The sequence below is a fragment of the Erpetoichthys calabaricus genome, chromosome 6 (genome assembly GCF_900747795.2).
Source record: "Erpetoichthys calabaricus chromosome 6, fErpCal1.3, whole genome shotgun sequence".
Taxonomy (NCBI): Eukaryota; Metazoa; Chordata; class Cladistia; order Polypteriformes; family Polypteridae; genus Erpetoichthys; species Erpetoichthys calabaricus.
The window spans coordinates 73955793-73980181 of NC_041399.2; the positions used below are offsets into that span (position 1 = coordinate 73955793).

Below are 24389 nucleotides of genomic sequence, written 5' to 3' on the forward strand. Positions count from 1 at the left end.
TTTTATGAAGTTTGGTGGGAATGGGGTCCAGTACACAGGTAGTGGGCCTCATCTTACAAAGCAGGTCATTAACAAATGCAGATGGGAGTGGTGAGAATTTAGAAAAAGAGACGGTTATAGTGGGAAGACTGGGACATACATGGATGATTGACTAATGTTAGTTAAATTATTTAGATCTTTAAAATTTTATTGTGGAAAAAGTGGAGGATTTTTTTTTGCCAGACTTTGGTAGAGGAGGAAATTGGGCCAAATGCAGGTTGAAGTACTTTATTAACTACAAAGAACAAAACCTTTGGGTTATCATGGCCATTTTCTATTATTCTGCCATAATGTGTTTTCTTGGCTGTAGTAAGTACATCCCTGTAAGCCCTTTGATGGTCAGATAAAGCCAGGATGTGCATGGCGAGGCCAGTCTTATGTGACATTCTCTGAAGGCATCGGGCCAAATACTTTCATAGACCATAACTCTGAATTGTACCATGCAGCTGACCGCTTAAAGGAAATCTCCTTATGCTTTAAAGGAGCTGTTTTATCTATTGTAGTACTGAAAGAATGGCTGTGTTATAGAGATCAGAAAGACTATCTAGTGTTGATGGAATTGACGAAGACAAAAAAAGAATTAGCAAGGATAGAGGGACAGATATTTTTAAGGTTTCTGAAAGAAATCTGAAGTTTACAGGAAAGAGGAGGGAGAGGTAATGAGACGGTGAAAAGTACCGCTTTATGATCAGGGAGTCCCAAATCGGAGCTATAAGTGTTGCCAACAGATAAGCCCAATAATAATTCAGTCAGATCAGATAAAAAAGATGCATTGTATTTTGGGGGAACAATAGAGAACAATGAGTAAGACATGATCTGATTTTATTAGCTTAAGAGCCAGACAGTGAAAAGAGAATGGGCAGTCAATTGCGATTCTTTTGATGTTTAGTTCAGTTCTGCAATGAAGTAAATATATACAGATGGTGTCGTCTCTATGAGAAATGTAAAAATCGTTTGGTCTTTGCCAGATTCTGTTAGACAAAGCATGTCAAGGTTGGAGTCTGTAATGAATTCTGATAGCATCAGCTCTTTGTCATTAAGAGATCTTGAGTTACACAATGCAATATTAGCTGACGAGTTTTCACTGTGGATAGATCCATGATCAGAGTTTATTTTAACAAATTTCAAATTTGGCACACTAACACTCCTACTTCCAAAGCCATGAATTGGGCAGCATATTCCTGAACAAATACTACTGTTGAACTTTTCATTTGCAGCCCGGTGGTGGCTACGATCCAACCCACGATGTAAATATTTTGGGCACCACACAATACCAGTGTCTTTTAGGATCCATATTACTAACCGAGAATGGTAAACCGGATGGCATGGACGCAGGTACACGGCGATGGGACCCTGAGACATACTGCGCAGGCGCGTACAGCTCAACTAACGGAAATAGCAAATAAAACAACCGCCATATTGTGAGTGGCACTACTGCGGAGTGAAGTTAGGAATAATGTGCTGCTTGGGATTGTACAAACCGCTGAACGCTTTACACCAAATTCAAACACAATACAGCTCAACGATACACACAAAAGTCCACCTGGATAAGATCAATGAATGAAGGCGCCTACAACAAGCGTTAGAAACTGCAGAAGCAAAGCAGGGACAGGTTAAGACACTACGGGGTCTGCAAAGGTCCACAAAGATAGTACGGAATATATAAGAGCACACCGATCAACCTACAATGTGCGTCTGAAATGCCGCAAACCAGGCAGGCACGGCTCCAAAAAGAAAGAGCTCGATTGACCGAGATACAAAGTGAAACGGGAAACACTACGGAGTCCGCAGAGGTCCACAATGCACCGCATAATAGTACGGACGGAGCTCCGTATTAACAGTGGGGGGCCCCAAAGTGACACGGGCGAACGCTCCATATTAAACGTACGTCATCCTCGCACGTCCAAACTATGCAGCATGGGTGAATCACATTACAGTGATGCATTATTGACAGTGCAACCACAGACATCGCTCCGTATTAACAGTAAGTGCAATTATTCATATTACTAATGGTACACAACGGAGAACTACTGGAGTCACGATCACGTCTCCAAAACTATACAGCTCCACAATACACGTGGGCGCCTACAACGCGCGTCTGAAACCGCGGAAGCATAACTGTCTCGGCTCCAAAACCATACAGCTCCACTAACAGAGCTGCAGAAACGAGCCCGCATAGACACATACAATGAACATGGACGCCTACAATGTGCGTCTCACACCACAGAAGCAGGACGGCTGCACAGCAGTCACGGGTTCAAAACGCCGGGGGTAGGCGAGCGAAGTGAGCAGGGGGCGGATCCCCCTTGTACTGTATTTATAATATTCAGTGTCTTTTAGGACCATTTGCTCTGGCCAGACTGTTTAATATGAAGGAGTTTGTCACGATTTCTCCATCAGAGGTCAACTAAGAGTTCAAATGTATGTATTATTTTTAAAGAGCACCACATTTTAATAAAAGACTAGCAGAATATTCAAGGAAAAATAAAACCATATTTTTTTAAAATTAAAATTCCCCCCACGTCCAAAACACATGCAAGCTGGGTTAATAGGTTATGTTTATAACTTATGCAATGGACTGATATCTCAACTGGGAATACTACTTGCCTTGGGCATGGTTCTGCTACAATAGCCTGTAGCTTCCCACAACTCTGAACTAAACTAGGTGATATAAAAAAAATGCACTGTTCAAGTTATAGAATTTTAATTAAACACAGTACTGTAACTCTTGAAACTATATTTTTTAATATAAAAGCAGAGGTACTAAAATCCTAGATAAAAACTAAATATGGAATAGTTTATTTCACAACAATATTCTTTCCGGATTTATACAGTATGCTGTTTGGGTGAGGCAGTTATATTAAAAAAGCTCTAGAATAATGTAAGGCTATTCTACTGAACTAAAATATTGAATAATGGAGAATGTAGAGTACTGAGAAGAATGACTCAGTAACAAATTAACTTCTTCAAAGACTTTCCGCATTGGTTACACATCTCAAATATTCATTAAAAGAACAAGTTCAAAAACGAATGCTTTTGTCATAAAATACATAAATAACATAAAACTGATAAGCTATTTTATTGTTCACTTAATCAATCTCAGATTACCTGTAAAGTATTACAGTAATCCCTCCTCCATCGCGGGGGTTGCGTTCCAGAGCCACCCGCGAAATAAGAAAATCCGCTAAGTAGAAACCATATGTTTATATGGTTATTTTTATATTGTCATGCTTGGGTCACAGATTTGCGCAGAAACACAGGAGGTTGTAGAGAGACAGGAACGTTATTCAAACACTGCAAACAAACATTTGTCTCTTTTTCAAAAGTTTAAACTGTGCTCCATGACAAGACAGAGATCACAGTTCCGTCTCACAATTAAAAGAATGCAAACATATCTTCCTCTTCAAAGGAGTGCACGTCAGGAGCACAGAATGTCAGAAAGACAGAGGAAAGCAAACAAATCAATAGGGCTGTTTGGCTTTTAAGTATGCGAAGCACCACGGCACAAAGCTGTTGAAGGCGGCAGCTCACACCCCCTCCGTCAGGAGCAGACAAAGAGAGAGAGAGATAAAAACAAACAAGCAAAAATCAATACGTGCCCTTTGAGCTTTTAAGTATGCGAAGCACCGTGCAGAATGTCGCTTCACGAAGCAGCTGCACACAGAAGGTAGCAACGTGAAGATAATCTTTCAGCATTTTTAGACGAGCGTCCGTATCGTCTAGGTGTGCGAACAGCCCCCCTGCTCACACCCCCTACGTCAGGATCAGAGAAAGTCAGCGCAAGAGAGAGAAAAGTAAGTTGGGTAGCTTCTCAGCCATCTGCCAATAGCGTCCCTTGTATGAAATCAACTGGGCAAACCAACTGAGGAAGCATGTACCAGAAATTAAAAGACCCATTGTCCGCAGAAATCCGCGAACCAGCAAAAAATCTGCGATATATATTTAAATATGCTTACATATAAAATCCGCGATAGAGTGAAGCCGCGAAAGGCGAAGCGCGATATAGCGAGGGATCACTGTACTATCAAAATTAGTTTGTGAACACTTTTTTTTTGTAGATGCATATTATAGCTACACAGTTGACTGTGTGGGGCTTCGTTAAACATTAAAAACATACCAATGGCTAATTATGTGGATCTTTTCAGTAAAATGGAATCCTCAATCAAATTTCAGAAAACAGTAACAGAAAGGGGAAGGGGACATGGGGACGTTAAAAAGCATGTGACAATGAAAAATACAGTTGTATTATTAATCGAGAACATATATAATAAAAAAGTGGTACAATACAAAGATTAATACTGTACAATAACTGCCTCATGGAGCAATACAGTTACTTTACTCACGTGGCAGTCCTTATTTATTTTCCCAACAATGAAGCTATATGACTACTAGATTATATGCACATACCAAAGACATGCTACATTTGAAATTATATGCATACATTTCTACATATTCCTGTAACTTGCACAGGAATTCACAAAAATACATTGATATGGCATATTTACCCGAAGAGCTGTCATCTTCAGACAAAGGTATTTCACCTTTTAACAACTGCTCTAATTCCTCAGTCTCTGCTACATCCACAGGTCGTTCTCCACGGTTATTAGCTTGGAAAGGATCCCCCCTATTACGCAAAAGTAATTTGACAATCTGCAAAGATTGGAGAAATATTTAGCATATAAATCCCAAAATAAAGCATTAACCTTATACCATCTTGTAAAGAAATATATATGTAATAGTAAAATAAAAATAGTGGGGCAAGTAATGAGAAGAATAAAAAAGCTCTCTATGACAAGAGTGAAATACACACCTTTGGAAATTTTGCAAATTTTGCAAATTTGATCAAAGCCTTAAATAGTCATTGCTTACTCCAAAAATGAGTAACATCCCTTAATCTATGCACTGATAGACTGGTACAAATCCCTAAATTAAAAGATATAGCTTCCATTTTGTCTGCTATCAGATGTTACAATTTTGCTATGATGCCTGCTAGTAACAAAAATAGTATGCTTAATACAAGACCCAATTCTGTCAAGTACTGGTATAATTTCAAAAATAATTAATATTAAGACCGCTGGACTACAAACAAAAAATAAATAAATAAATAAATAAAATTAAGAGGTGACACAAAAAAACCCCGCATTTATAGATCATGTAATAATGTTTTAGCCATAGATTAATAAGAAGTATAAAAAAGTAAAAGTAGAAATTCATTGATAGACAAAAAATTATCTACAGGTACTTACATCTTTGTGTCCACTGCTTGAAGCATCATGCAATGGTGTATCATTGTCTAAACCCTGTGTGTTCACTTCAGCTCCCGCAGCTATTAAAACTTTAGCCACTTCATAATATCCCATGTTACATGCTTCATGTAGTGGAGTCCAACCTAGAAAATCAAATGTAATGAAACTTAAAAAAAAAAAAAATCTTGGCTATAGATAATAAATAGATAATATATTTCTTTAATAAAATTAACTTTATTTACAAATCTCACATTTGTTGAGAAGACCTGAATCTTAACCTATGAAACCTTAACCTTAGATGATGTCAAAACTACAATGGACCTCAAATTGCAAAGAAACTTCCATAGTTTTCTTATAAAAAATAATGATAATGAAAAGCATTCTCAGTTGTACACTAATCTAAAAATGGACTAAGCAATGTAACACATTTTTAAAAATTTATTGTACATATACAAATAAAAAACATTTCAAGTAGGTGTAGGCAAGTCTACTTGAGAGCAGTCAACATTCTTACTTTTCAGTGTGATGCATTCATAGGAGGAAGTGGTTGGCTGCATGCACTGTCTCAGCGCATTGCCGCACCCATAACGAACCACCTCAGGATCTGTAATTAGGACCCAAGCGCAGCCGTGCAACAGGTAACACCTCAGCACCATAGTTCAATTGTTATGGAACAGTGTGAGTGCCCCCGCCATCAACCCCCCCCCCAACATACTGTGGCTGGAGTGCCAATCCTGCCACCAACACCCAAGTTTTCCCTGCAAGTTGGAAGACCTGCTTACAAGGCCAGATGCAGGTTAAGGTCATACCCAGGCCAGAGGAATCGCAGGTTAAGGGCCTTGCTCAAGGGCCCAACTGAATGGAATCACTTCTACCATTTACAAGACTTGAACCATTACCAGTGCAGATCCTTAACCTCAGACTCACCAGAAGCTTTAAAATTACGGTAGTGATATTTTTGTGTACAAGATGGAACTCAGAGCTATGCCAAGAATCTTGAACATATCCTCAATATTATATAAACCATCTTCAGACGCACTACTGGGAAAGATTAGTTATGTTGTTTGTCCACATATTAAACAAGTTTTAGATTTCCTTTTAAAAATACTAGGGGGCTTTGCCCCCTGCTCGCTTCGCTCGCCAACCCCCGTGTTTAGTTTTCCGGATACACACTTTTAAGATTTTTTTTTTTTTTTTGAATTGTTGCTATTTCATTAGTTTCACTTTTATTTCAGAATTTCTGTAAAAACAATATTTGTAATCTTACGAGTCCCAATATGCTGAATCTTTTTAATGAGGTCAGGATAGGTTTCTCTGTTTGGAATTTCAGCCCAGACAAAACGATCTACAGTGGACTCCTGTCTGTAAAGTCGTGCTATTTTCCTCTCACAGTTCCAAAAGTACATGGGGTTACCAAGGTGATACCCCAGCTTTTGTCTAGGTTTTTGTACAAGGGATAGACAGAACGTTTTTGACTCCTGGGGTAAATTTAGCTTTTTAAATAAGCAGACAGATAAATATATATACATGAACAAAGTAACCAATAAATGCATGTGTGGTAAACTCCGTTTTTGAAATTCTCAAGATTCTTTATTTGTCACATGCATAGTTATACAGGACAACATGCAGTGAAATGCATTCTGATCCGCTTATCAAAAACTGTGCAAAGTTAGAAGAATATCAGTTAGATTAACATAAAGTCATAGATTGAAAGATAACAGTATAGTAGTAGAACATAATAAATAAGTACAATTATGTGAATAAAGTAGAATTAAGTGTTATGGTGCAATAGTGTAGTAATTATTGTGCAAAACCAAAGTTAGACTGGTGCATAGTTAAATGAGGCAGTTTGTTTGTTTGCACTACTGTGATCTTTACTTTCTTTTTTTATATTTTCTAATTTTCCTACTTTCATATCCTTTAACTTTTTTCCACATGTGTATAGCGCCATTTTTTTTTTCTTTTGAGCCTTTCTAATTTCACTGGTTTCATAGTCTCTAACCTGCTCTGCATGTGTTTAGCGTCAACGTTTGTAAACGTCTTTATGAAGATTCTACTTTCTTTTACTCATTGTCTTTTAATTCTGAGCCGGATTAGACATGCTTTTTTTTCAATTCCACTTGTTCCGGGCTGATGATTACTTTCGCTATTTTCTGAATTTGCACCTCAATTATTCTTTTTGCTCTTTTTTCTGTCCAACGCATTTAAGTCTCTTTTCTCCGCGCTGCTTTCTTCTTCGCTTAGATGTCGACATTTAATTTATAACGTACCTTATACGCTTTATATGCGCTGAGAGCCCTGGATCTGTGTGTGCTCAAATCCTTCACAAGACTGAACATTTTGCTGCCTATTGTCCTATTTGATAGATTGTAAGTAGGGCGTGTCTTTGGTCTCGCGGGTAGACAGAATGACTTTGTCTGTTCATTGGTAATTCCATTAAATGCGATCCGCTTTCCATTGCACTAATGTATCGAGTATCTAAATATGCTTGAACATCGTCCTGTGCTTGTTCTTTCGATAAAGTTACGCATACTCTATCGTGTCCTTTATGAATGTACTTGTAGATGTACTTAATACTCATCACTGATGCACAATACTCAACATTAATATGACAGTCGAATCTTTTTAGTAAATACAGGTTATATGGTACAATTATTGAATTATTGATCATCACAATATTTTCATCTTTCTTTCCATGATGTGTGTTTTTCGTGATGATTATCTTTTCTACGATAGTCTGGAAAGCAAGCCATAGTCATATCTGTTGTTTGAACGAAAGCTTTTGGAAATTTTTTTAAACACTTTTTTTCTTTCAAGTCCCAACATGCTGAATCTTTTAAATGAGGCCCGTGAGACATGTGTTTAATGACTTTGTACCATAATTCAAGATAGCTTTCTCTGTTTGGAATTTCAGCACAGACAAAACGGTCGACATCATCAGCAGTTAATAATTTTTTTTGTAAAGTAACCAATAAATGCATGTGAGGTAAACCCTGTTTATGAAATTCGATCGTGTAAATGTATGCTCGGATTTTCACGACTACCGTTTAGAGTTCTTTCAATAAAATTAATACTTACTGATAAAACAATCTACTTATGAATGTTGGACTATCTTGTGCCAATGTAGCTGGTGGCATTTTTTTCAGGAATCTCCGGATTTCTGGCGATTGTGGATTGCACGTCATTGTAATAAATAAATCTGGCCGACCGATAGTTCTGGATATTGCCATTGCATCATGATATAACTGTTGCAATGCTCCTGGACTACCTTGATATGATGATGGTAATATTACTGCTTTACCTATTTTGAATTTGTCTACTGATATTTGAATTTTGAATGTGATCAATGAGACATTGCATATGTTCCGTTCTAAGTTTTGCTCGATTAGATTTAATAAAGAAAAGACGATTAGCTTCGAATTTTAGATACACATTAATAATGTAATGTTGCGTTAGACGTTGAGATGACAGAAGTGGGTTAAATACATTGGAACGTATTGCTAATTTTGCCCCGAAAAATTGTGATGGAGTTACTCGTTTTTCTAAATTCGTGTGTTTCATATTGTATGACCATCCTGTTTCTCCATCTGGGAAAAGCAAGGGAAAGAGTAATGGATCGGAATGTGGTGAATTATTAAACAGAATTGTCAAGTCATGTTCTGCTTTCGGATAAACACGAATATCTACTTTGTTTTGGATATTTCTGTCTTTCGAAACTATTATCGCTGATAACTCGTCACATGTTATTTTATTATATATGCGTGCGTGACCTTTCTGATTCATATAGAAATCCAAGAAAACTTCTTTGTCCATGTTTTTCAGATAGATTTCGTGTAAAGTGCGATACTTTTGGACGTACGGATTTGTATCCATTATTGGCTGTATAATTTCTAATATGTCCGATCGTTTAACTCTTTCAATTCTATGTTGCATCACTTCTCCTTGATCATAAATATACACCTGACCGAATTGTGTTTTTTTCGAAATTAAACTTGTCGTTGCTTTAATGGTTGCTGGACCACAGATTTTCATAGCGTATGGTCCATTCTTGTGTATATCTACGTTTTGCGCATTGAATGATGCAAATGCGAAAACATTATTGTAGACTCGAATATTTTGCCTATAGTGTTTGTGGATTTCACTTTCCCCAAACATCAAATCTTTTAATTCTCTTGGATACGCCTCCTCATCTATACTAATTAATAAAAGGCAAAGCCCTTACTGACTCACTGACTGACTGACTCACTCATCACTAATTGTCCAACTTCCTGTGTAGGTGGAAGGCTAAAATTTGGCAGGCTGATTCCTTACAGCTTACTTACAAAAGTTAGGCAGGTTTCATTTCGAAATTCAACGCGTAATGGTCATAACTGGAACCTCTTTTTTGACAATATACTGTAATGGACGGCAGCTCGATGGCCGTGGGAGGCGGAGTTGAGTATCACGTCATCACGCCTCCCACGTAATCACGTGAAAAGACTGTGAACGCAGTAGGGAGAAATGAAGGAAGAGCCGCAAACAGCGAAGAACAAAAAATTCATTAAACAATTGAGAAGGGAGCGAAACAATAAGAAGCGAGCGAGTGAAGCATACAAGCATCTTCATAAGGGAAACAAAGCACGGTGTAAAACGTAAGTTTAAATTAAGTTTATTGAAACGCTCCCGTTGCGGATTGCAATAACATATTCGCGAGATAAAAGAATGCAGTAGGGAGAAATGAAGGAAGAGCCGCAAACAGCGAAGAACAAAAAATTCATTAAACAATTGAGAAGGGAGCGAAACAATAAGAAGCGAGCGAGTGAAGCATACAAGCATGTTCATAAGGGAAACAAAGCACGGTGTAAAACGTAAGTTTAAATTAAGTTTATAGAAACGCTCCCACTGCGGATTGCAATAACATATTCGCGAGATAAAAGTTTAATGAGAAGACACGAGGTATAAACGAACCACACGCCGTAGCGCGACGTTAGGGGCAACAGTTTCAACCATTCTATGATCTGCTTCTCGCAACTGAAAGACGGCACATGGCGGATGTTAGCCGACTTGCTGACCGCAACGTTAGGGGCTTCAACTCTGGCGCTGACGATAGAGATTCGATTCCCGAGAGGGGATGCAGTGAGTGTGTATGCCTAATGAGCCCAGAATTAGGGAGAAACACGTGTCGCATACTCTTCGCATTATTTGAAAGTAAACTATTAAAACCATTCTATGATCAGCTTCTGGGAACAGAAAGAGGGCACGTGGCGGATGTAAGGCGACTTCCTGACCAACCACAAGCATAACCTGGCAGGTAACCACCCATACAGTCAGATTGTGATTCAGAAAACTAATGCCATGAATGTAATTACCACGATCTACATACTGTCAAATAAACGAAACACACGACGTAGCGCGACAGCTGTGAAAAGCGAGGTTCACAAAAAAACAGATCCTTAACAAATTGTTATTGGTATATTTTCGATCCGTTTAAAAAGGTTTTCTTTTCTTCTTAAAAAATTAAAAGCAGTACTTCGCCGCAACGAAGCGCGAGAATTTGGATATATATATCTGCTTCTCGCAATTAAAAGAGGGCACGTGGCGGATTTTAGATGACTTCATGACCAAACATAAGTGTTACTTGCCAGGTAGGGTTACCACTGTTAATACAAAAAAATAAGGGACGCATACTGCAGTGGGTGCCACATCCCAGTGCCAACACTTTGCGGACTCTACTTAAGACCCGCCCTCCTCACTGGACAGTTAAAAAGACCAATCAAACTAACGATGACATCAAGTATTACCCAATCAAAAGTAGGAAAGTAGGCATCTTCATAAAATGCGTGTGGGATGATCTGCATGAGACGCTGCTTTAAAAAAAATGATAAAAAAAAAACGGGACAAATCCCGTCCCGTATTGATTCCAAACGGGACGAGCAATTTCATTCTCAAATACGGGACGATTCCGTATTTTAAAGGACGGGTGGCAACCCTACAGTGCCAGGTAACCACCCATACAATCAGATTGCGATTCAGACTAGGAATGCAATGAATGTAATTACCCCGATCTACATACAAGGCGAAAGTCTTGCAACATTCAAAGATGATGGTTTGGGATAAGTACACCATAGAACATAAAAGAGCTTATGAAGCCTTGAACCGAAAAAAGCAAGATCACAGAGATCGTAAAAAAAAAAAAAAAATGGAGGTAATGTCGTTTTACTCGCTGTAGATTTTAGTCAAACATTACCAGTTATTCCACGAGGGAGACCAGCAGATGAACTCACCGCGTGTTTAAAATCCATGCTTCTCCCACGCTCGGTTATATGTCGCGTGTTCTTGGGTAGGTACACCAAAAAATGTATACATTTAAGCATGTAATGGGCAAACAAAAAATGAGGTATACCCGAAGGCACTGCAGTAGTACTTAATGTAACTTTACTTCTTAAATGTTAATGTTTTACTGTTTAATAATTTATACGCTTCTTATATGTTGTTCAAATTCTTTTATCAAAATACCAGTGACAGCGCAATGCACGATAACGTGGAGTGAATACACCATACGCATCCACCCACGGCCGCCCTGGTGTGCGCAGATAGGAGTTGATTCTACAATAAAATAAAGATAAAAAGAGTAATACAATCATCACCCATAAAGCGGATAGTAGATGTGACGTACTATATGTGTACCAGATTTCAAGTCAATAGGTGAAACGGTTTGCGAGCTACAGGTGATTTAAAATCCTGGACAGACAAACGAATAGCCATGGTAGCAAATTACAGAAGAAGATTTTACTGTTTAATAATTTATATTTATATGAAATGTGCTTCTTATATATTACTTCATATTCTCATATGATAATGATGTTAATGTTGTTTATATTGATTTCTATGTTATTGAAACTGCATGTATGTGTGTATATGTATGTATATATATATATATATATATATATAATATATGTGTATGTGTGTATATGTATGTGTATATATATATATATATATATATATATATATATATATGTGTATGAGTGTATGTGTGTGTGTATATCTATCTATCTATATATATATATATATATATATATATATATATATATATATATATATATATATATATATATATATATATATATATATATATATATATATATATATATATATATATATATATACACACTAGCAAAATACCCGCGCTTCGCAGCAAAGAAGTAGTGTGTTAAAGAGGTTATGAAAAAGTAAAGGAAACATTTTAAAAATAACGTAATATGATTGTCAATGTAATTGTGTTGTCATTGTTATGAGTGTTGCTGTCATATATATACATATATATATATATATATATATATATATATATATATATATATATATATATGTAATTACCCCAATCTACATGCTGTCTCCGCGGTTTTATTGTTCGTTTATTACGATTATAGTTATTGTGTAGGTATTTTAGACTTGGTTTACATTGTTCAGGTACCCATTTCCTTTATTGTTCCAACCATACCCCCATTAACATGTCTATCGAGGTGATCACCATCGATCAAAGAACTGTCACTTACCGAGTGGTTTCCATGCCCGGAGATGGCGACTGCCTTTTCCATTCTCTGTGTTACATATTGCACGGCCATATCAGGCTCACTCTTGATATCTGGAGGAACATTGTGTCTTATGTATTGAATGACTGGGACAGGTTCAAGGTGTGGACTGATGACAGTACAGGAGATAATTATCCTGTACATGAGCACTACAAGAGTGAAATGCTTAAGCCCTTCACCTGTGGTTCTGCATGTTAGTTGATGGCTGCAGCTGAATTGTTCGGTTGTCGCTTTCAAGTGTACCGAAATGGCCAAATATTTTACACCTTTGGACAACCGCCAATGCCTCTTAAACATCTTAGATTCACAGGTGACAATATGAGTAGTGGACACTTTGATGTTTATGAATGTTTAAACTCTCAAAACCTGGATGCGAAGTTATCGATGAAACCTATTTCAATTCAAACACCTCCAATTTCCAGTAAGGCTCTGCTTCGCAATGAAAATTAAGTCTCAGGGACAGACCCTACAAAAGGTTGGCATTGATTTGAGGAAAGATTACTTTTCACATGGCCAACTATATGTTGCATGCTCAAGAGTAAGCTCAGCGCACAGTAATGGACGGTAATGTTGTGGACGGCCCGGCGCAGCAGGGGAGCCCACCCACATGCCGCGGGAGCGGCGTGCACACAGCCCCACGAGAGGGACTTGCCCCACGGACCGCCACCAGTCCGCAGAAGAGCCGTTTTCCCCTAGTGCGGGATCAAAACAGCAGGCGTAGCTGGAGTGCAGCGGGCTCCTGCAAGTACACTGCCGCAGAAGGCACCCGGGACGACATGTTACCTAGCAAGGCCATGCCAGACAGACAGGACCCGGGAGGTAAGTTCCCTCCTTGCTGGCAACCGGCCCTGCGGGGCCGCGTGTGTTTTGTGTTTACCAGGCAGGGGCTGCCCGGATCCTTGTCGGTGGCAGGCGCATGTCGATCCACGGCGCTTTGTTGACACGGTGGCGGCAGCAGCAGCAGGAGCTGCTGAGAGGGAGACGCTGCAACCCAAAGAGCCAGCATGCCGCCGCACCAGGAAGAAAGGAGTCAAAATGGCCGCGGACCGGAAGTCCCTCCCCGTGACAGGCACGGGATTGGACAGTGTGTCTTGGGTGCCCGCCGATGATTGGATGGAGGCGGGACCAAGGAATGTCCGTCTTGTGCCGAGGAGAGACCCAATTGGGCCGGAGACAGAGGCCCACAGGAAGCAGTCGACGTGTGTTGCTGACGGACAGGTAAGCCCACCACCGGCTGACTTCCTGTCTTTGCCTGGGGCCCTGCATGAACTGGAGGAGTGCCTTCAGCCCACAGGGCCTCTATCACAGGTGCTGTGTGCCCTCCGGGCGGAGTTGCTGGAACTGGAGAGGACGGCTGTCGCGTCGGTGGAGCTGCTGCGAGCTGCAGCAAGACGGTGTGACGCTGGAGTCTTCAGCCGGAGGGGGACGGCGGGGACGGTGAGTACAGCCGACCCCGTAAAGCATAGAGGAGGTCCCACCGAAAGGGCCTGTGAACCTCATGAACGGAATCAAGTAGGGGGATCTCCAACAGTGGACGCGGTGGCGGGTGCTGTGTGCATGGCGAGGGGAGAGACAGCGAGGGGGCTGGCAGGATGCGTGCTGATAAATGCCCCCGTTCCTAGCGCCCTCCGTCCCAAGCCAGCCACAGCCTCAAGTCGTTCTACAGGGACGCAGACGGATCAGGGGCTGTGGTTTTGCCATAGGCAGACCCAGACCGTCATGGCATCCCAGAGTAAAAGGAGGAATTGAGGGAAGAGTGCTGGTTCCTCCAATAAGGGAGGGCGTGAGGCAGTACGCTCACATCCAGAGAAGGGCCGCCCTCAGAGCGCAGAGGGAAACCCCACAGCCGGCTGAGGTGACGGGGGCATGTGCGGTCCCGTCCAATGTCCCAGCACGGGGGACATGGAGGTCTCGAAAGGGGGGCCGAGGTCGCAAGCACCGGGGTGCCAGTCAGAGGGGGCAGCGTTGCCCCTATTTAAGGTAGAGAGACGGCGAGTCGCGGCGTCAGGGCAACGTCTCCGCCCCTTGTTCTGTTTTATATTTTGCAGGACCGGGCCCTGGAGTGGAGCATGTCGGCTTCCTGCCGTGGAAGACCTGCCCTCGTGGGACGGGCCGCTGGCCCCTAGGGGTCTCAGCTTGTGGTGGGGTACTGTGGCATGCCGCTGGGGGGTGGTACCCAGCTGGGACGCCCAGGAAGACCACAGAAGGGCTTGTGCCTCCTCCAGACCACGAGGGGGCGACCGCCCTGGTTCCTTTGGGGGCCATGGGTACAGAGCTCTGAAGCTCAACCCTGTAGGGGCACATGGTCTCCGCCAGGGGGTGCTGCAATGCCTGGACCTCAGCACTTCCGCCACACCAGGAAGTGCTGGGGGGAAGAGGAGCAGGGACACCCGGAGTGCTTCTGGGGATGCAGCCAGCACTTCCGCCACACTGGGGCGTGTCAGTGGGAGATTGCCGGAGCACACCTGGAGCACATCCGGGTGCTTATAAAAGAGACCGCCTCCCTTCATTCAAGGCTGGAGTTGGGTGAGGAGAAAGACAAGGTCTGGAGGGAAGAGAAGGAGGCGGCCTGAAGAGTGAGGCATAGTGTGGTTTGTCCTGGACTTTGGGGGAGTCTGGGGGTTGTGTGGCACTTGAACTGTACATAATAGGATTGTAAATAAACGTGTGGTGGTCACTTTAACATGTCTGCCTGTCTGTGTCCGGGGCTCGTTCCACAACACATAAAATAACGAGACTAACGCAATAACTCCCTTTTACCTATATAACAATTCTAACACTTGTCCCCATTCGCAGTTACACATGGATGCAGTCTAGGCTTCCACTGGTCAAAGGTGTGGAGCAGATCAGTTTGTCGGCTGTTTCAAGACGTTTTCTTCTTTACTGTATCCATTAACTCAGAAGGTGTCTCCTTACACACCGATTTGAATTTAGGAGAAACACACGCATGCACGAGACATGTGGTCTTCCCTGTAATCCTCAGTAAGCATTTGAAAAGATTCCGTTGTTGTTTTGCTCCATTTTACTAGAAATTTCAAATGGAAATGTTGCTCCACTTTTAAACTTAGCAGGATTCCAGCACACGAGGGGAAACAACTGCATGAAACGGTGACTGGCAATTAACTAAATAGCAAAGAGTGCTGTTATTTGTCGTGTGGGTTTGGACAGGTTTAAACCTGAATGGCAAGTGCTCAGAATCGGTTCTCACTGCTTTGTTTAAGAGATAGAAACACAGTCTCGTTATTTAATAGACAGACCTCGTAAATACATACATACATACATATGTACGGATGTCATTATATGCAAGGGATATGCAACAAAGTACTAAATATGTCTGCTTTAATATACCTGCCATTGCTATATCCGAAACATTATGGTTCCCTGAAATGGGGTGACTGTGTACAAGAAGTGTTCTCATTTCTACATGGTGTGACTGAAAAGTATTCTAACACCCTGAAATTAAAGTCTAGAATGTGTAATTTTAAACCGTGGAGCTGAGGGAGAAGAATGTGTCTTTGTTCCAAACAAGGAAACGTGTCTTTGTTGCAAACATTATGGATGGCACTGTATATATACAAAATATACATACATACACACACACAAGCACACACACAGGTATGTACATACATGCATCCATGCATATAAATACACACATTCACAAAATACATGAAGCCCATATGTAAAACAATCCATCACATTTTGTTCAACTGTCTTAATGAGAAGGGAAGATATCAGCAAAAGACACATTTTGGCCACAAGAAATGGTAATATCATGCACTGCACAAATCTAACGTAACTTTAGCCCAAAATAATAAAATAAAATAAAATGCATTCACATTTATTGATACAGCAGACTTTTTTGTCCAAAGCTACTTACAAATAAGGTCAAAATAACAAGAGTTACAATCAGTGTGGGGTATGTTTTCAAACAAGTGTTAGAAGATGGAAGTTATAAAAACTGATCAAAACAAGTGATAAATGCTCTAAACCAGCAGCTACCAACTATTTTACATCCAATGACTACTTTGTAAACTACCTTTAAGTTGCAGACCACCAGAATTGAATTGTTTTTATTCAATGGATCAGGGGTTCTTAATCTTTTTAATCTGAGGACCAAAATAAGAAATTCAGTACCAAACTGAAACCCAAGAAGAGAATTAACAACAAAAGACAGAACACCAATATATAAACAAATAATGGCCATATAATAAAAAGACAGTGAATGTTTTTATTCCCTTCAAGCACACTTCATATATGAATATTACTAAAAGAGAAAATGGGAGAACAAATCTAGTTAATAAAACAGAAATTATTATTCAAAACAGGGAAGAGATTCATGACGTATATCACTGTCAGTATAAATGTTTAGTGTTAAGCATTGGTAAAGCTGAGGAAATTAAGTTCTTGATAATGGGTGCAGCTCAAGGATGTGAAAATTATTGAAAGGACAACATGAATGGCCACTTAACTTTGTTACTTGAATTATGACACTGGAAAAAGTAAAAGTGGTAAAAATAATTAGTCAATTACATCTGTTTACTTTGTCTTAAACTTTTTCAAAACAGCTCCACTATAAAAAAACATTTTTCAAAATACATTTACAACTAACTTAACATCCCAGTTTTATTTTAACAATTCAATAAACTTTGTAAAAAGCGGAGTCACAACTAAATTATTACAGATGTGTTTGCTATTTGTATTTTATATAGGTGACAAAATCGTGATAAATAATTTGGCAAACAATCTAGTTTGAAATATTTAATTCTACTGATTGAAGTAGTGCTGAACTGTCAAGAGCTCTGTTCTTCAGACTGTCTCACCTTTTGATATTTTCTGGTGTTTTTACAGTTCTTGGTGATCCACAAATAAAATGCCCTTTGGATTACCATAAGAATGAGATTTATCAAACCAGATTAAAATAGTGTTACGAAAACATGGTAAACTTAATGTACAACTTCTTTGCACTTTATGCTGTAATAGTGAACACGCAATGATTGCCCATGGCCGCTAAAACTGCATTCAGCATACGACCCTGCCACTAAGACTGGACTTATGCCCAATTCAACGGGTATAAGCCATTAGGCCATTTATCAAATGCTAAAAACAGAGAAGGTCAGAGCAAAATCAAAAAAATAAATAAATCGACCACCTGATAATACATTGCTGACTAAAGGCTGGGAACCACTACTCTATCCCTTAAAATTAAGAAACCACTAAGCCAATTAAAGAACAAGAAAACTAACCTTACCTTAACTTCAAAAATATCCCAGCATCAAAAATAATTAAAAATTAGGAAAATATTATCAAAACAGTAAAGTCTTCAAATGCTTATTAACACTAGAATCTCAGAAGCCTATGAAGAAAGTCATAATCCCGGACGACCTTAAATTCCTTTGCACCTCTTCATCAGCATCTTTGTTAATCAGCACTGGCAGCAGGTAGCCTGCTCACTCATTTATCATCGATGCAACTGAAGTCAAGTCAGACGCTGAAGTATCTTTAGCTGGGAATTATGTGTTTGGAATTGTATAGGATAAATTATATTGATATTTGGAATGCATACATTTGTTGAATATAAATGTTAAATACCTAACTAAAACAGAATTTTTTTTCATGTTATAGTAATAATGACAAAATGCTGACATGAAGTGTATAATGTGTAAAGACTGAAGTCGAAATATCAAACACTTTCATAAAAGGTATATCAAATTACCTTTGATCTGAATCTGTATGTTTTTATTATACAATAGTAATAATAGCAGCTCACTACTCAAAATGGTGAGAACACAAGCTTGAGCCCACAACCTCTTGATTATGAGGCAGCAGTTCTTACCTCTGACCAGCCAAGCAGACATGTTGAGTTTGTGTCGATTGATATTTGGTCTTGGGTTTTTACTCATTGACAGCAACATGTAAATTGAATGATTTATTTTTCTTTTGTTATATTCTTCAATAAAAGCACACCTGTTTTGTTATACCTTTTGTGAAAGTGTTTATTTAATATTTGGACTATCGTCGTCACACAGTCGTCACACATTATACACTTCATGTTAATATTTTGTCATTACCACCAAACATGAAAAATGTTTCTGTATTAGCTATGTGTTCCAACATTTCTTGTCTCGCATTTCCTGTCATCCTACATTTACCCAGATAGTTGTAGATACAGAATAAATTAAATATATATATTCCAAATAATGATATATTGTTTACCCTATACAATTCCAGACACCCAGATAAACAGACTTGAGCTGGGAGAACGTTCTGTTCGACCAGCTGCGTTGGTGGGTGATGGGACAGCAGACTGCCTACTGCCAGCGCTGATTGACACATTAGTAAAACAAAGACACAGATAAAGAGTTGCAAAGGAACTTAAAGTGGCCTGGCATTACAACTTTTTCCGTAGGCTTAAGGGATTCTAGTGTTAAACACCCTGAAGGAATCAATTGCTCAGATGAATGTGGGCAGCTCAATCCATCAGAGAGAGCTACACATTTCTAGCAGTAAGCACAAACCCACGTTAGCACTAGCACTTGTCCCAAAATGAAAGCATTTTGTTCAGGAACACACTATTAGTATTTGTATTGAAATGAAATCAGAGCACATTCTAGTAACATTTCACAAATGGGAGAAACATACCTGCAAAATCTTTTACATTTACATCGGCACCCAAGCTTATTAATTCTTTAACTTGCTTTACATCTCCTCGAATTGCTGCCATGTGTAATGGAGTTTCTCCTCTTTCATTTCTTTTATTCACCTTGTCTTTCTGTCGAGAGGATGTACTAGGAATCTTTTTCTGAACTGGTGTTGTTGGAGTTGGGTGATTAGGGGTAGAGTCTAAAAAAAAATAAAATAAATAAAAATACATTTTTAATTTAACAATATAAAAAAAGCTTCCTATAAAGTAAAATGAACACTTAATTTGGTAGGTCATTTCAAACATCAGGATATGTTTAATTATATTACAAGATCTTCATGAGTACTCATTTCTTTACATGGAATACCAGCCAAAATTGCAATATCTTGAAAGGCATATTAAAAAAAAAAAAAAAAAAAAAAACTTACTTTGGCTATACAACTTGGTATACACAGCATGAAAAAAAACTTAAAGAAGAATACTCAATAAAAATAATTATTTTCCTACCAACTTTCGGCCATATGAACAGAGAGAACTTTACTAATTTTTGTCTGTTACAGTATGACAAAGTTTAATATTCAATATAAGAGTATGACCTTGATGGCAGTGAGGAGGTGATGTTACATTAGACTTAGCAGATATATCCTATTTCACATTACAGGAATGTGAAGGAAATTTTGCCTTGCAATTTTGGTGAATGTAGTACAGCATTATCCTCTCATCAAGTATATTTTTGTAATACATTTGATTTTAAGTAGTGCATTATGTTAATCACAAGACAGACATGTAGAACTATATTTTGTTAAAAATCAGATCACTTATCCTATCTTGAGAGAAAAGAAAAGGATCTAATATGAAATAACATCTCAAAAGATACCGCTTTCAATTCATCGAGGACAACATTAATGCTTAATGGATATCTTGATAAATTTTTAATTGTTCTTTGTAAAGTGACTCCAAATTTAAAAAAAATAATAATAAGCTATCTGCTTATCATGGTATTATGGTAGGTAGGTTAGGATTCTTCCAGTTGAACAAAATAAGATAGCCTGCTGAAAATATAGTGTAAACTAGGACAACAAACTGTTTTTAAAGTGGCAAGGTTTCATCAGGTGTTACTCCAATCAGAGTTGTTAAGAGTAATAGGAATTAAATGTGAAGACAAGACTGTCTGACTCACTGACAAACAAACAAATATTTTAGTTTAAGATCTGAGCAGGAATCACATGGTGAACTATCAATCTGCCAAAAATTCTTCAATATTTTGGACATGACGCATGTACATTTTATACAGTTCAAAACAGAAATAAGTGTGGTACTGTATGTACAATTCTGTATTAATGTAGACCGTTTTTCCAAAAATCTTGTTAAAAAGTCATATTTTCAGTGCTGTCTAAGATTATCTAGAGGTGTACTTTTGAAAATATTTTGGTAGCTTTGACATGCTACCTATATCCTTACTAGATCATGAGGAAAATTCAGCAAATTTTAAGAAAAAAACTTTAAATAGGTAAAGAACTAACAAAAAGCAAAAAGGCTATATTGAGGCATAGTTATTTAAAGGATGAACGATACCATATTACACATGTTAAATATTGCTTATTTTAAGTATGGCAGCTAATGCATGGGTACCATATTCTAAATTGGGGTGGAGCCACCTGATGCCTTCTTAGTTTATGTCAATTTGAATAATCATTGGTGTAAAGAACCAAGCATACAGTGGGGAGTTAGTTCATGATTTCAGTTCCCTGGCAAGGTATGCCATAGTAAGTTAACTTATGTCTGATACTTTCCATAGTACTGTATCATAATATATGTGCTTGTAACCGAGTAGTAGCAATTAGAAGATAGAGGTAGGGTTATGCTCCTCATCTGCTTTATATCTCTGAACATATAAACAAAAGACATTTGACAAAGGAGGTAGACCATTTAGTAATACCTCAAGTGCATAGATTTTAAAAGTTGTCAAAGTCATAATTCTTTTTTTTCTCCATGGCTTCTTTCTATTCCTAAAAAGTTAAAATTGTGTCACAAATTTTAAATGAAAATTTGTTAATACAAATTGGAAAATACTGAACAAGTTACAGAAATGATAGGAAAGTATTCACTTAAACCATGTTACATTCCACCAAAAAATAACTTTTTTTGTATTACTTACCCCATGTAGTTTGTAGTGATGGCTGAGAAAAAAATGACTTCATGGTTTCATGAAGAATAGAGATTAAAAAAAAAGTTTAACACATTACAGTCTATGGCTGGCCTATTCAAATGATGGTCAATGGGCCACATGCAGCCCAGAAGCAACCTCCGAGTAGCCCAGCCAGTGGTCTCGCCAGAAACAGAGAAAACCAGAGTAAAACGCATTTCGCGAGCCTTCAGAAATTCCTATATAAATTCCCACTGTAGCATAGACCATGAATGCAACAATCCACATAGCCTATCAACATACAACTGAACCCACAATGCAGCACATTGTTGTATGTCTAGAAGTGGTGGCAGTAGTCTGTGATACTGTTACAAAAAATATATCACTGTATGTGGCACTATGTTGTACTGCCACCTCAACTGCAACAGCTGGTCATGGCATCGACTACATATTAAACAATTATATAATCAATTGTGTGCTGAATCTTCTTTGCATTTCAATTTAACCAATAATCGTGAACGTGGGTTTTCGCAAATGCACCTAATTGTTACTCCAATGAGAGCTTTGTTATTGACAAGCACTGTCTCTGCACTTAACTTCATATGACTGGTTGTCTCTCTACTCACACACTTCGATCCTGTGGATTCATGGCTATTACAAGGATGACGATCAGCCATTGACACTTAAAGCAAAGAATGAACTAGAAAAATTGCATTTGATGAAAACATGCAAAAAAAGTTTGGAAGTTTATTTAAAACTCCATCAAATTAAGCACTGATTGCTTTGTGGAAATACAAAACTGTTCTGTAGAATGCGAAGCTCGTTATTAACCTGCAGTTCATATTCTTCGATTTTGGAAATCCTTTGTAATTATAAACTATCAAGCACAATATTATGTAGTACAGTAAATCTGCACAAGTGGCAGATGTAGTGCCACTGCCTTGCAGTAAGAAGATCATGGGTTCTCATCCCGGGTCCTCCCTGCATGGCCAACTGTGTATAGTTGACACAGACTGCTCAACCAATCAGACCATAGCACAGATTTGACACAGATACTGGTTTGATTCCCCGGTGGGGTGAAAGTGAAAGCTCTTTTTTAAATTCTTTTTAAACACAAAAGGATGTAAAATTTTATAAGAGAAAAAAAACAGCACTAACAAAATTTTTTTTTCCAAATCAAAAAAGCATTTTAAATTAGTTAAAAAATATATATATATATATTTTTTTTTAAGGATAAGGATTTAGGCATGGGTTTAAAATACATGCGAGACTTTATTAGTTTATAATTTTACAAAGTCTGTTGGGTGCTCTTCTTAAAAAAAATGTAAAAATTGAGACTGCAACTAACATGAACAAGTGTTGTTATAGTTGTTCTTGTTTTTAAGTTCTGAAAGAGATACACAGACAGAGCACTGCATAATAAACAGACACAGAAGCCACTAGAGGGAAGGCACTGTATAATAGATATAAAACTGTCAAAAAAACCTAAAAAAACAGAAGGCACTATAACAGATGGATAGATAGATAGCATTGTATAATATTTGGACAAGGAAGGCACTATATAATAGGCAGACAGAGAAGCCACTGGATAACAGTATTAGCTATAATTAATGAAATCATGTATTAATCAACATAAATTACAGCATTCTAAATTTTAAGCGTAATGATTTACTTAACAAAAAAAGAAAAACATTCCAGCCTGTTTATGAATGCAGACATTGCAGGAAGAGAAGCAGGCAGGCAGGCAGAGTGGTGAAAAGTGCAGAACACCACCCCCCAAAATGGAAGTGGCGGAAAATAGATTGCATTGGTAGTGGTTCAGCACTAGCATAGAGAATGTATGGGAAACACTGCCCAGATGGAACTGTATGAGATGCTCAGAACATCACCAGAACGATAACCTGGATGCTACCCTCATTGTGGCCAGTGATTTTAACAATGTTAGTCTCAAAATGTTAATGCTGATCTATTATCAGCACATTACACATTCTACCAGAGGGGTACACGTCACTGAATCACTGCTATACTCCTTTCAAAGGCGTCTATATAAAACAGATGCTTCCTTTTTTGGACAAATCTGACCTTGCTACCGTTTCTCTTATGCCAAGATATAAACAATAGTTAAAGAACCAGTGTGCATGGTAAAGTTTAACTAGGCAATTCAAATTAAAATCTCCAAGGTTAAAGAATTTTTCTATGAAATATTCAATATTCCTATAAAAACAAAACTTCCACCAAAAAAAGGTCACTAATGACAGACTCTGAATTTCGAGAATACATTTTAAGAACTTATTTAGTTCAAAACATTTCCAAAACACTCAAAACATTTATTGTGTGATGCAGCAAGGCTCAAACCCGTGACCTCTTGATTATGAGACAGCAGTTCTTACTGCTATAATACCAAAGCGGTCGTGACACGAAAGTACACTAACCCGATTTCTTTTTCTTCAGTTATAGTCTTGAATACAAGTGCACTTGTTCTTTTGTCAAAGTGCTTATTTGATATTTGGACATAAGTCTTCACACATTATATACTTCATGTCAAAATTTTGTCGTTGGTACTAAACCATGGAAGAAGTTTGTCTTTTAGGTATGCGTTCAACATTTCTTGCATTTCCTGTCATCCTACACTTACTTTGATCTTTGTAGACATGGAACACACATGAAATGCATGTGTTCCAAATAATACAATTAGGTCCATAAATATTTGGACAGAGACAACTTTTTTCTAATTTTGGTTCTGTACATTA

General features: G+C 38.5%; 1 protein-coding gene across 3 annotated transcripts in view; it reads right to left on the reverse strand.

Moving 5' to 3' along the window:
* The window catches only part of ankrd12 (ankyrin repeat domain 12), a 275819-nt gene that overhangs the window by 38525 nt on the left and 212905 nt on the right, over positions 1-24389 (reverse strand). For all 3 annotated transcript variants that reach the window (XM_051928869.1, XM_028803702.2, XM_051928868.1), the window contains 3 exons: positions 19493-19693; positions 5286-5428; positions 4545-4689 (listed from right to left, as the gene is read on the reverse strand). In XM_051928869.1, coding sequence (XP_051784829.1) covers positions 4545-4689; positions 5286-5428; positions 19493-19693 — 489 coding nt within the window. The remainder of the gene's footprint in view (positions 1-4544; positions 4690-5285; positions 5429-19492; positions 19694-24389) is intronic.